The sequence below is a fragment of the Physella acuta genome, unplaced genomic scaffold, assembly GCF_028476545.2.
Source record: "Physella acuta isolate Inbredline_101_S28 unplaced genomic scaffold, ASM2847654v3 ptg000767l, whole genome shotgun sequence".
Classification (NCBI taxonomy): Eukaryota; Metazoa; Mollusca; class Gastropoda; family Physidae; genus Physella; species Physella acuta.
The window spans coordinates 1,898-14,122 of NW_026732285.1; the positions used below are offsets into that span (position 1 = coordinate 1,898).

Here is a 12,225-nt window from a genome sequence, read left to right on the forward strand (position 1 = left end):
TAATTGGATTTTAATTTTTTTGAATTTTTAAATTTTTAATTTTATTTTATAATTAGTTAAATTATTATTAACTAGTTACGTAATTTGATTTTAATTACTTTGTTTATTTGTTTATTTAATATATTTCTTTTCTTTGTTGTTTAATTTGTTGGTTTGTTTATTTGCTTGTATGTATGTTTTAAATAAAAGACTAACACTAGCGTGTACTTTGTATAGGGACCATTCAGCAACACAACGAACGGTTACCAAAAATAGAACATCCATTTAACCAACCGTGCAACATGTGTTACATATCGATCCGCAATCCTTTGTTCTTGTCAAACAACGGGCGCGTTAATATTGATCGCACCCACGGGCCATCACAGCATGATGTCCCACCTAATTAAATTTTGTTATGCTTCACCGAGTTTCCCCGCTAGGTTTGATAGGTCATGATAATTAACGACGTACATTAACTGCCTCTCCGCGTTAAGTGTGGGAACATCTGTTACCACGTTAATCGATTTTACCGATCGCTTTGTTAGCTCCGCGAAGCACGTAGGTCATTATGCAACAGCTGTTGTGCGACAGCTGGTGGTGTAATTAGGTTGAGCAACCGTATAAATGACCGCGAAAATTGCGTTCTAAACACTTCGACTTCGGACTTCACACCAAACTTCACAGCGACTTATCCTGGATGAGACCTCTGTTGACTCCTGAGACTAAACCCACGCCAGCTTTACCAAGCATCACATCTACCTAACCCTACACGGACCACATCTTTTGTGCGTGTTTATTCTATTAAAGGTAAGGATAATATTACTTTTGTGTTAAGGGAGCTAACCCCTTTTAATTAAACCTTTTTCTAAATACGTAGTCACAGGTATTTACTTTAGTTTTGTATCATACACCAAGGTAAGGTTAATAGTACGTATTGTTTTAAGGGAGCTAACCCCCATTCAAATACCTTTTAATTAATTACTTTACTTTTGAATCGCACACCGAGGTAAGGTTAATAGTACGTTTATTTTAAGGGAACTAACCCCATTAAAATACCCTTTAAATAAATATGTATCTAAATAAGTAGTCAATTGAATTTTCTTTTTTAGTGTACAACCGACTCATCGACACAACCACTGACCCAATTGAGCTACCTACCCAGCCCCGAGGCATCCACTGAACCAAACGTTCCAACTACATCCAACTACACCACTTCGGATCTCCACATACAGCTAACTTCACGTTCAGCTTAGACGTGCAAACCCATAGGTACGTTTCATTTTCAATTTTATTTTAAGTATGTTTTTTTTTTTTTTTTTTTTTTTTTTTTTATTTCATGTATTTTATTTTATGTAATTCTTTTTATTCTACAGCCAGCGACCTATCCAAGCATCCGACTGATCCACACACTAGACACATCGTCAATAATGGAAGCCGCCCAACCTACCACCCACCAAGCCATGACCCGTTTCACATGCGAGATCTGCAACCGAGTGTTCACCCTTAAACAGCATTTGACAAGACATCACGACTCTGCACACGGTCGAGGAAGACATTCCTGTTCAACTTGCGGGAAAGTATTTACACGACTTGACAATTTGACAAGACACTTTACGAAAGCACACAGCAACCAAACATTACCGACCGACACCCCATCAGCAACCAACAGACAAACACACCAACCCACATCTGTGACCGACACACATACTCCCCAACTCCCATCAGCGAGCCAAACAGCTCGTACCGAGACCAACACTAGCCCTTTAAAACGACACACGACGTATGACGACATAACAAACAACAAACGCGTAAAGACTAACAACGACAGTAACGTTAATTCACACACCACTATTTTTCCTGTAGACGACCTTAGGGGAGATGCAGTAGACTTACACATGACCACAGACAAAGCTTCACCTACATACCTTCTTACAGACATTCCTGACTTTATTAAACATAATCACGCCATTAACATGTTACAACACGATTCACATTCCAAACCCTACACAGACAATTTTTCCTTTTTTAGATGTTTAGCCACACATTTAGGAACACCCTTAAAAAATCTTAGAAAGCCAACATTAAAACTCGCGAAACAGTGGCAAGCGCACCAAGGTCTCGGGACCTTGGATAATTTTAGCGGGGTTAGGTTGGTCGAAATTCCCCTCTTAGAGTCCTGTTTTAGTGTAAATATTGAGATTTTTGAATTTAACGAAAACCAGATCCTTTCCCCAAAACTTAGAAGTAGTGATAGGTTTAGGGAGACTGTATACCTTTTATTTTTTCAAAATCAGTTTATGTACATTAATAATATAGGTGGGGCGGGTCACTCTTTCGCGTGTTCTGTGTGTAACAAATTATGGCCCACCGTTCAACAAATGAACAGACACGTGAAAGGGTGTAATGGGGGGAAACCCGTAGATAGGTATAAGGGAGGGCTTTATCAGACACAGCAAACAATCTGGGAGTTTTTAGCGTCCTATGGGTTAGTTGTAGATAGTAACTTTGTTTATCCCTTCAGAGCAACTTACGATTTCGAATGCTATTTCGACCATACCGAGTTACCCCCGTTAGGTAGAGTTACAAAAAGCGTTGCCAAACACGTGCCTTTGTCTTGCTCTGTCGCCTCAAACGTAGATGGGTTCGTCGAACCCATCTGTTTTATTTCGACTGGTGACCCTAAAGAATTAGTGACTAGAGTTATTGACAGACTCCACATAATCGCCGAGGCAGCTTATGGAATTTTGAAAAAACAGTTCGAGCCTGTTTTTAAGCAAATCAGGAAGTTATTTCCACCTAAAGCTAGGGGTAGTGAAAATAAGTCGAACGACAAAGGGTTTGATAGGTTTCTTAGCGGTAGATTAGACGAATATTTGCGACAAATGCCGGTTATAGGGTTTAATTCAGGAAAATATGATATAAATCTCGTTAAGCCGTATTTTATTCAGTACTTTTTAGCTTATTCAAACACAGAAGAGGGGTTAGAGGAGGGACCTAGAGCTAGTTGTAACGATGACGAAGACGACGTAGAAGATAAACAAACACCGTTTAAATATGTAGTTAAAAGAAATAATAATTTTATGTGTATATCAACTAATAAATTAAAGTTCTTAGATATAGTTAATTATCTAGCACCTGGGTTTAGCTATAGTAAATACCTTGCCGCGTATAATGTTAAAGAGACCAAGGGATTTTTTCCGTACGAATATGTAAAAAATTTAGCCGTCTTAGATGAAACTTGTTTACCTCCGCATTCGGCCTTTTTTTCATCATTAAAAAATTGTAACATTTCAGTCGAGGAGTACGCGACGTGTAGCCAAATTTGGGTAGAGAAGGGGATGCAAACTTTTAAAGATTATCTTATTTGGTATAACAATATCGATGTAAAACCGTTTATCGAAGCGCTCGAGCAGCAAACTAATTTTTACAAAAATTTAGGGGTTGATATTTTTAAAGACGCGATTTCTGTCCCGGGGGTAACCTTAAAATACTTATTCAAAACACTTCCCGAAAACGTTTCTTTTTCTTTGTGTTCCGAGCGCGAATCAGAGTTACATAAAACAATCCGAAATAATATCGTAGGGGGCCCCTCCATTATTTTTCATAGACATCACGAAAAGGGTGAAACGTTCATTAGGGGGAATAGTAAAAAGGTGGTACAGGCAATTAAGGGGTACGACGCGAACGCGCTTTATTTATGGTCTTTAATGCAAAAAATGCCGACGGGATTTCCGATTATTAGAAATAGTGAGGAGGGGTTTAGACCGCGTAAAGCGAATCATTATGGGGAACAGGCCTTTCAGTGGTTATCGTGGGTTTCAAAAACACAGGGGGTAACTTTAAAAACTGCGTTTAACGGGGGCGAAGTTAGCTTAGGATCCCGCCATATAAGAGTAGACGGATGGGACGCGAACACTCGAACCGTTTATCAGTTCCATGGCTGCCTCTTTCATGGACACCCTGACTGCCCCTTAACTAAAGACAGAACAGTAAACCCCATTAGTAACATACCCTTGACTGAGTTATTTAAAAAGACAAACGAAATTACGAAGTACCTTACCGAGACTGTTGACGTTAAAGTCGTAGAAATGTGGGAATGTGAGTGGGGGAACCAGAAAAAAATGAACCCAACTATTAAAGACTATTTAAACTCTATTGACAAATCACAAAAGACACCGACACCGACCTATGGTAAGAAATGGCCCCTGACTGAAAAACAGATCATCGATTCTGTTTTAGACGACTCGTGTTTTGGTCTGATAGAATGCGACATTAAAGTACCGGATAGTTTAAGAGAACATTTTAGTGAGATGACACCGATTTTTAAAAATACGAACGTTACGCGCGACGACATCGGACCGTTTATGAGACAATACGCGATCGATAACAACTTATTAACTAGCGGTAGACGGACTTTAATCGGTAGCTTTACAGGGGAGAAAATTTTATTAGCGACCCCCCTTTTAAAGTGGTATTTAAATCATGGGTTGGTGGTAACTAAAATTTATCAAGTCGTTGAATATAATCCGGTTGCATGTTTTAAGACATTTGGGGATACAGTTTCAGACGCGCGAAGAAAGGGGGACATAGACGACAAATACGCAATAACTAGTGAAACAATGAAATTGTTAGGAAACGCGGCATACGGTAAAACTTTGACGGATAAAACACGACATGCGGACATGACCTACTGTAGTGATAGGGATATAGCGGATTGTATTAATAATCCACGATTTAAAAAAATGACAAAACTTACCGACGCTGTTTACGAAGTAGAAACGTTAAAAAAGAAGATAGTTTGGGATCTCCCTCTTCAGATAGGCTTTTTCGTTTATCAGTACGCGAAACTTAGAATGTTAGAATTTTATTATGACTTTATAGACAAATATATAGATAGAACCGACTTTCAGCTATGTGAGATGGACACGGACAGTTTATACTTAGCCTTAAGTACCGATGACTTGTTAAAAGCCGTAAGACCGGGACTAGAACACGAGTTTTTTGACATTTACGACAAATGGTTCCCCTCAGAAGTATGCGACTCACATAGACCACAATTTATAAGCGGCAAAGGCACGGTAGATAGTCATTGTCTGGGGTGTAGGGCTAGGAAAATTTATGAAAAAAGAACACCGGGGTTGTTTAAGCTAGAATATGAAGGGGATGGGATGGTATCTTTATGTAGTAAGACGTACCACTGTTTTGGCGAGTATAATAAAACATCAACCAAAGGATTATCTAAAAATCACAACACACTAGGCAAAGAATCTTTCATGCAGGTCCTCACAACAAAGGAACCAAGTGGTGGGACAAACACAGGGTTCAGAGCATACAACACGGGGATATACACTTACACCCAACACAGAAACTCACTTTCTTACTTTTACATTAAAAGACAAGTAGACGCAGACAATGTCACAACATCTCCCCTAGACATATAAGACCCTTTAGTTTACCAACCATGACTTTAACGAGACTTTAATGTAAATATGTAAATAAGACAGAACCATGACGGTATGCTGATGGGGTTGTTTTTATTCAATAAAAACTTATGATATAAACGATCTTTTTTAAATTTTTGATGTGAGTTATTGTTTTGTTACTTGTCCCTGAAAGTTATGTAACTCGGTATCCTGTATAAGAGGCATGACTGAAATCAAAATCAACCATTTAAAATACTGGATCCGAGTTGGAAACCGCTCTTTACGGTATTGATCGATAGCCCACCCAGGTGTGGTATTCAGGGAATACTATAAACACCGCCGTATAAGAACCCTATACCATGTCCGGTGAATGTTTTTGTCTTCAGTGCTGTGGATGGGATTCCCGTGAGAGCACGGGAATGTCGGATCAAACGGAAACGGGTCTTGATATTGGACCCGAGGAAGTGAGATTGTATCCTGTACAGATGATCAGTACCTTTCATGAGACTAATCAAGGGGAGATGAATCTAGGTTATGAGAGAGTGTTTGTACAGCGACCTATAGGTGGAACCTTTATTGAACCCCTTGATGAGACGCCCTCACCACCACCCAACCCAGCTTCCGACAGGGACAGTGACTTCAGGTTCCATGATGAGGAGGAAAGGTTGCAAACATTTTCGGGGTGTTGGTCCGACGTCTACCCTGTGGACCCTATCAGTTTAGCTAAAAATGGTTTTATCTTTATTGGTCCTGGTGACCTTGTCAAGTGTGTTTACTGTTTGAATACGTTGAGGGGTTGGGAAACGGGTGATGTGGTAGAAGAAGAACATCGACGCTATTATCCAGACTGTCCTTTTGTACGGGTTGCACACACACACACACACACACACACACAATCAGGAGTTGTTTTAAGTAAATAAAATTTTTATGTACATTTAAATGCTCTTTTGTGATTAATTGTAATAGCTGATTAAAAGGTGTGACAACTTTCCCATCCAACTTTGAAATCCTACGCAGTCAAAACATCGGTGTAAGTTATACACCGCAAACCAAACTTTTTCACTCAAACCAAAAAGCTCTCACATACACACACACACACACACACACACACACACACACACACCATCAGAAAACGAACTGGTAAAGACAAAAACAATATTACATCGGGAAAACTTCACCGACCCTAGTATAAATTCTATCCGCAACAACTCCAAGACATGAATGGACAGAGTTTGAAACATGCGTCGGTGAAAACTTCACCGACCTTAGTATGAACTCGACTGTCAACAATTCCTAAACATACATGTAACAACTTTGAAACCTACCTAGGTGAAAACTTCACCGACCCTAGTATACATTCTACCCACAACAATTCCAAGAACATGTATGTACCAACATGTCTCGGTGTTAACAAAACTCCCTCGACTCTAGTGTAAACTCTACCCCTAACAATTCCTAAACATACATGGTCTAGCTTCGAACCCTGCCTCGGTGAAAACTTCACCGACCCTAGTATAGACTCTACACCAACCCCTTCCAAAACATCGTGTACCAACATCACTCGGTGAAAACAAAATCCTTCCCACTCTAGTATGGAATCGGCCCCTAACACTTCCAAAACATGCCTGTATCAACTTTGTAACCTGCCTCGGTGAAAACTTCACCGACCCTAGTTTGAAACCTACCAACTCCAAAGCATGCATGTAACAACTTTGAACCAAGCCATGGTGAAACCAAAACCATACCACCCTAGTATAAACTCTACACCTAGCAATTCTTAAACATGTATGGTTCGAGTTCAAAACCAACCTCGGTGAAAACTTCACCGACCCTCGTATAAACTCTACACCTAGTAATTCTTAAACATGTATGGTGCGAGTTCAAAACCAACCTCGGTGAAAACTTCACCGACCCTCGTATAAACTCTACACCTAGTAATTCTTAAACATGTATGGTTCGAGTTCAAAACCAACCTCGGTGAAAACTTTACCGACCCTCGTATAAACTCTACACCAACCAACAACAAAACATTGCCTCGGTGAAAACCAAAACCAAAAACCTATGATACTGTCCGTATAACTGTTAGTGAAAAGCACGGGATCCAACCGGGGGGGGGGGGGGGGGGGAAATCAATTAACGTGGTAACAGATGTTCCCACACTTAACGCGGAGAGGCACTTAATGTACGTCGTTAATTATCATGACCTATCAAACCTAGCGGGGAAACTCGGTGAAGCATAACAAAATTTAATTAGGTGGGACATCATGCTGTGATGGCCCGTGGGTGCGATCAATATTAACGCGCCCGTTGTTTGACAAGAACAAAGGATTGCGGATCGATATGTAACACATGTTGCACGGTTGGTTAAATGGATGTTCTATTTTTGGTAACCGTTCGTTGTGTTGCTGAATGGTCCCTATACAAAGTACACGCTAGTGTTAGTCTTTTATTTAAAACATACATACAAGCAAATAAACAAACCAACAAATTAAACAACAAAGAAAAGAAATATATTAAATAAACAAATAAACAAAGTAATTAAAATCAAATTACGTAACTAGTTAATAATAATTTAACTAATTATAAAATAAAATTAAAAATTTTAAAATTCAAAAAAATTAAAATCCAATTACGTAACTACTCAATAAAAAATTAATTAAAAAGTAAACAAATAATCAAATTACGTAACTCGTTAATAAAAATTACACAGTATAAACAAAGTAATTAAATTAAACAACAAGTAAACAACAAATTAAACAATTAAAAAAGTAAACAAATAATCAAATTACGTAACTAGTCAATAAAAAATTAATTAAAATTTAAAAAACTCATTAAAACTCATTAAAACGCATTAACATTACGTAACTAGTTCAATGATGACGTCACAAGGTCACTAATTACGTCACAAGGTCAAAGATTACGTCACAAGGTCACCAAAAGGTGACCCACCCTTCACTCCTCCGCCAACCCCAGTTGGCGTAGTATTTTACTATATGTCTTTGCGCCCTCTGCGCATCCTGCTCACCCACCCTTACCCTCCCGATGCGCCAGGCTGGGAGTATTTTGCTATATCTCTTTGCGCCCTTCACCCTCCGCTCCTCCCGAGTATTTTACTATATGTCATTGTTCCTCACCCTCCGCTCCTCCGCCAAAAATGATACCCAAAAGTGACCTAATATACTACTATCATGACTAATTGTATGGGTTTCGTGGATTTTTGTAACATCAAGTTAATGAATTGTCGTCTTTTTATTTGACGACATGAGATGATAAGTGAGTTGGACGGTGGATGGTTAAAAAAAAAGCATGAAGTAATCTATGGGCGAACTCCAGGGGCGGAACTAGGAAAAAAAAGCCCCCCCCCCCCCCCCCCAGCAAATTTGTTTCAGCCCATATATATATATATATATATATATATATATATATATATATATATATATATATATATATATATATATATATATATATTACTAGACTCAGAGGCGTATCCAGGTTTTCGTTGTAGGGGGAGCGAAAAGAGCAAAAAAAGGCGCCGAATTTTAAACACGTTCTATATACGTGTAATATATATATATATATATATATATATATATATATATATATATATATATATATATATATAATTACTAGCTGTATGTCATTACTTCGCTATGATGTAAAATAAATTGAAAGTAGCACTCTGAAGAAATAAGAAAAAACATAAAATGTAGGCCGACAAAACAAAAATTGTATCAATCTTAAAAAAAAAAAAATCTACACACACTACAACCAAAAACAATGAACGTAACACAATCTGTTTTGTAATTCTTGTAAACAAATTTCTTACATAATAATTCCTCGGAAATTATTTAAGACAAGTGAAATAGGGGAAATAATCACTCTCTTAATATAAATATGTATATATCTACACATTTAATTATAAATGTCAAAACAAATAAATAATTACTATAGAATATAATCAAATTGTTTAACACTAATCGTGTTTACAAAATGTTTTTGTCTATAATCATAATTTAATATATCGTCATCATAAATGCTAAAGTTTTACAGCATAATGAAAGTTTTTAAAATCAGAGTTGGTATAAAGCGTTTAATAGAGATACATTCGAAATAAAAGCCTACATTTAACTAAATATCGGTCTTTTAGTTCAGATCATATATTTTTAAATAACTACTGCTTCTTTGTGTTCTTTAAAGATAATTTTTTAACATAGTGATAGGTAGGGGTTAGATCACGGTATTGATCACACACCTTTTTACTGGTAATTGCAAAAACAATATTCACAGTTTTACGTTTAAAAAGCTAATTTTTTTGGCGGCATGGTACTTTGGTACATCACTACGCGTTTTTTCTACTTGTACTTAACAGATCAGTTCGGGGTGCGTTGGGGGGGGGGGGGGGGGGGTTCAACTTCATTCACCACTGTCCGGTCACTTTAGGTCAATTATCCAACCCAGTGTATACCTAGGTGTGACATTAATGTCGCTCTACACAATTGTGGGTGGTGAGTGGTGTGTGTGTGGGGGGGGGGGGGGGGGGGGAGATAACCAACTCAGAGTGAACATAGCGTCAGTTTTTAGATGACTGTTCTAAACATACATATATATTTACACAAATATATATTACACAAATATATATTACAGAAATAGATTTAAATAAGTAGCAGTGGTATTATGACAATATTTTTTTTTTACAGAGGGGTCCATGGGGGTGGGGTGTTGTAACTGTTTCATATAATTTGTAATCGTAATCACTATCGCACAAACTGTAAGAATACTGCTACTTCATTGTGATGACGTTGACCTTGTCGAAATTTCCCCACCACTACGCAGTTTGCTCATCAGTGAATTTAAATAGAGGTGCCACATCAGTTGTATTTGTTTCTGTATTGTAATTTTTTTTAAATTAATCACACGATTCAAACTGTATATATAAAGTAATTATGTGTGAAGTTTTATGTATAACATTTTCTAATTCAATTATTCGTAAGCAAATACATTATACAGTTGCCTTAAACTTAACAACCCTCTTGCCAGGTGGTACTACCCGTAGAGGTTTTTTAAACATTGCAATGCATCGTAATGGTTATTTTTAGAATGGCAAACTGATGCAGCTGTTAATACGTGTTGTAAACGTAGACACTACTAGACTAGTACAATAATGCTTAATTGCTGCATGAAAAGAAATCTTGTGATTTACATAGATGTGCCGACCAAAAATTTTTTTAACAAATATCATTGTTTAAAACTTTGCTGACCAAAAATATTTTTTTAACAAATATCATTGTTTAAAACTTTGAGTTTAAAAAGTTTCCAAAAAGGCGCCACTTTGCTGAAAATGGCCAGAGGGGGAGCGGCCGCTCCCCCTGCTCCCCCCCCCCCCCCCCTGCGTACGCTACTGACTAGACTGTCTTACTAAATGCTAAATTAAACAGTTTCCTAATTTAGTAATTTAACCGATTCGATTGTTAATTATATCCACCCTAGGACAACAAACACACTGGAATTTTTAAAAGTTTAAGTAATTAAAAATGGATTAACAATTATGTTTATATCCCGAGTTGCCATCCCCCGTAGTGTTATATAAGAATATTCGAGAAAGTTTTGGGGAGATCACTCCCGTTTTATTGATTACTTAAACTTTTAAAAATAGAATAGTCTCGTAGAAAAAAGAATTGCGCACCAAGTGAACGCCAAACAATATGTGTACAATAGTGTGCAATATTATTAGTACTTTACAAATTCACATGCAGAAGGCAGAGCATTAGATCTTTTTCTTAGATGTGAAATTTCATTTATCTATCTGAAACAGTACTCAAGTTATAGGCTTTTGAAAAAATGAAAGTAGAATAAGTTCCACTTCCGGTTACAGGAAATCGCTGAAAAGTTAATACAGAACTACAAATGTTATATATAATACTTATATATGAAATTTCATCAACCTAGCTATAATGGTACTCAAGTTATCCAGTTTATTTATCCCGGTTTATTTATTTTCTTAGTTCAAAAGTATTAAAATGAGCTTTTTGGGCAACACACTCTTGATCGTGACTGAGGTAGTTCCCCCCACCCCAGTCCCCGGTCGTGGCTGAGACAGTTCCCCCCCTCGGCCGTGACTGAGACAGTCCCCCCCCCCCGGTCTTGACTGAGAGAGTTCCCCCCCCCCCCTCCCCACCCCAGAGGCGTAGCGACCCTTCCCGGCGCCCGAGGACAAACTTTTCGATTTGCACCCCCGCTCAAGATTTCGATTTGCACCCCCCCCCCTCTCAAGATTTCGATTTTGCACCCCCCCCCCCCCCCCTTAAACTTTCGATTTCCACCCCCTCATTCTTTCAATTTACTTTTCAAACCCATTATGGCGCCCCATAAGGTCGGCGCCCGGGGACATATGTCGTCCCCCCCCCCCCTCGCTACGCTACTGCCCCACCCCCGGGTCGTGACTGAGTGACCTCTCTTATATAAAAATCCTACGATCGCCTTTAACCGTTGTTAAAACGTTGCTGACGTTTACTTATACAATCCACTCAACGTCGTGATATTTACGCGCGTTAATAACTTGTATATGCAGTGGTGACATTTACCTGCGTACAAAAATTTCTCACCTCCGTGCGGGTACGTTTTGTCCCTCTTTTGACATTAACGTCAGGCTCCAATATCCCTACCCCCTCCCTCACACACACACACACACACACACACTACACACACACACACTACACACCCATACCCCTGAGACACACGACACACAGTGTGTAGTGGCAAGTGTTAGCTGCAAACGGGAATATGCATGTTAGATTCCTTTTTTTTTAAATCATGTATTCCCATG

General features: G+C 38.4%; 1 protein-coding gene across 1 annotated transcript; it reads left to right on the forward strand.

Annotated features, from left to right (window-relative positions):
* The first annotated feature begins 5,821 nt into the window (after positions 1-5,821).
* On the forward strand, positions 5,822-6,372 carry LOC131950483 (baculoviral IAP repeat-containing protein 3-like). The gene is made up of 2 exons (XM_059312670.1): positions 5,822-6,168; positions 6,369-6,372. Exons 1-2 carry the CDS (start codon positions 5,822-5,824, stop codon positions 6,370-6,372), a joined length of 351 nt encoding a protein of 116 aa, XP_059168653.1.
* Positions 6,373-12,225: the final 5,853 nt, after the last annotated feature.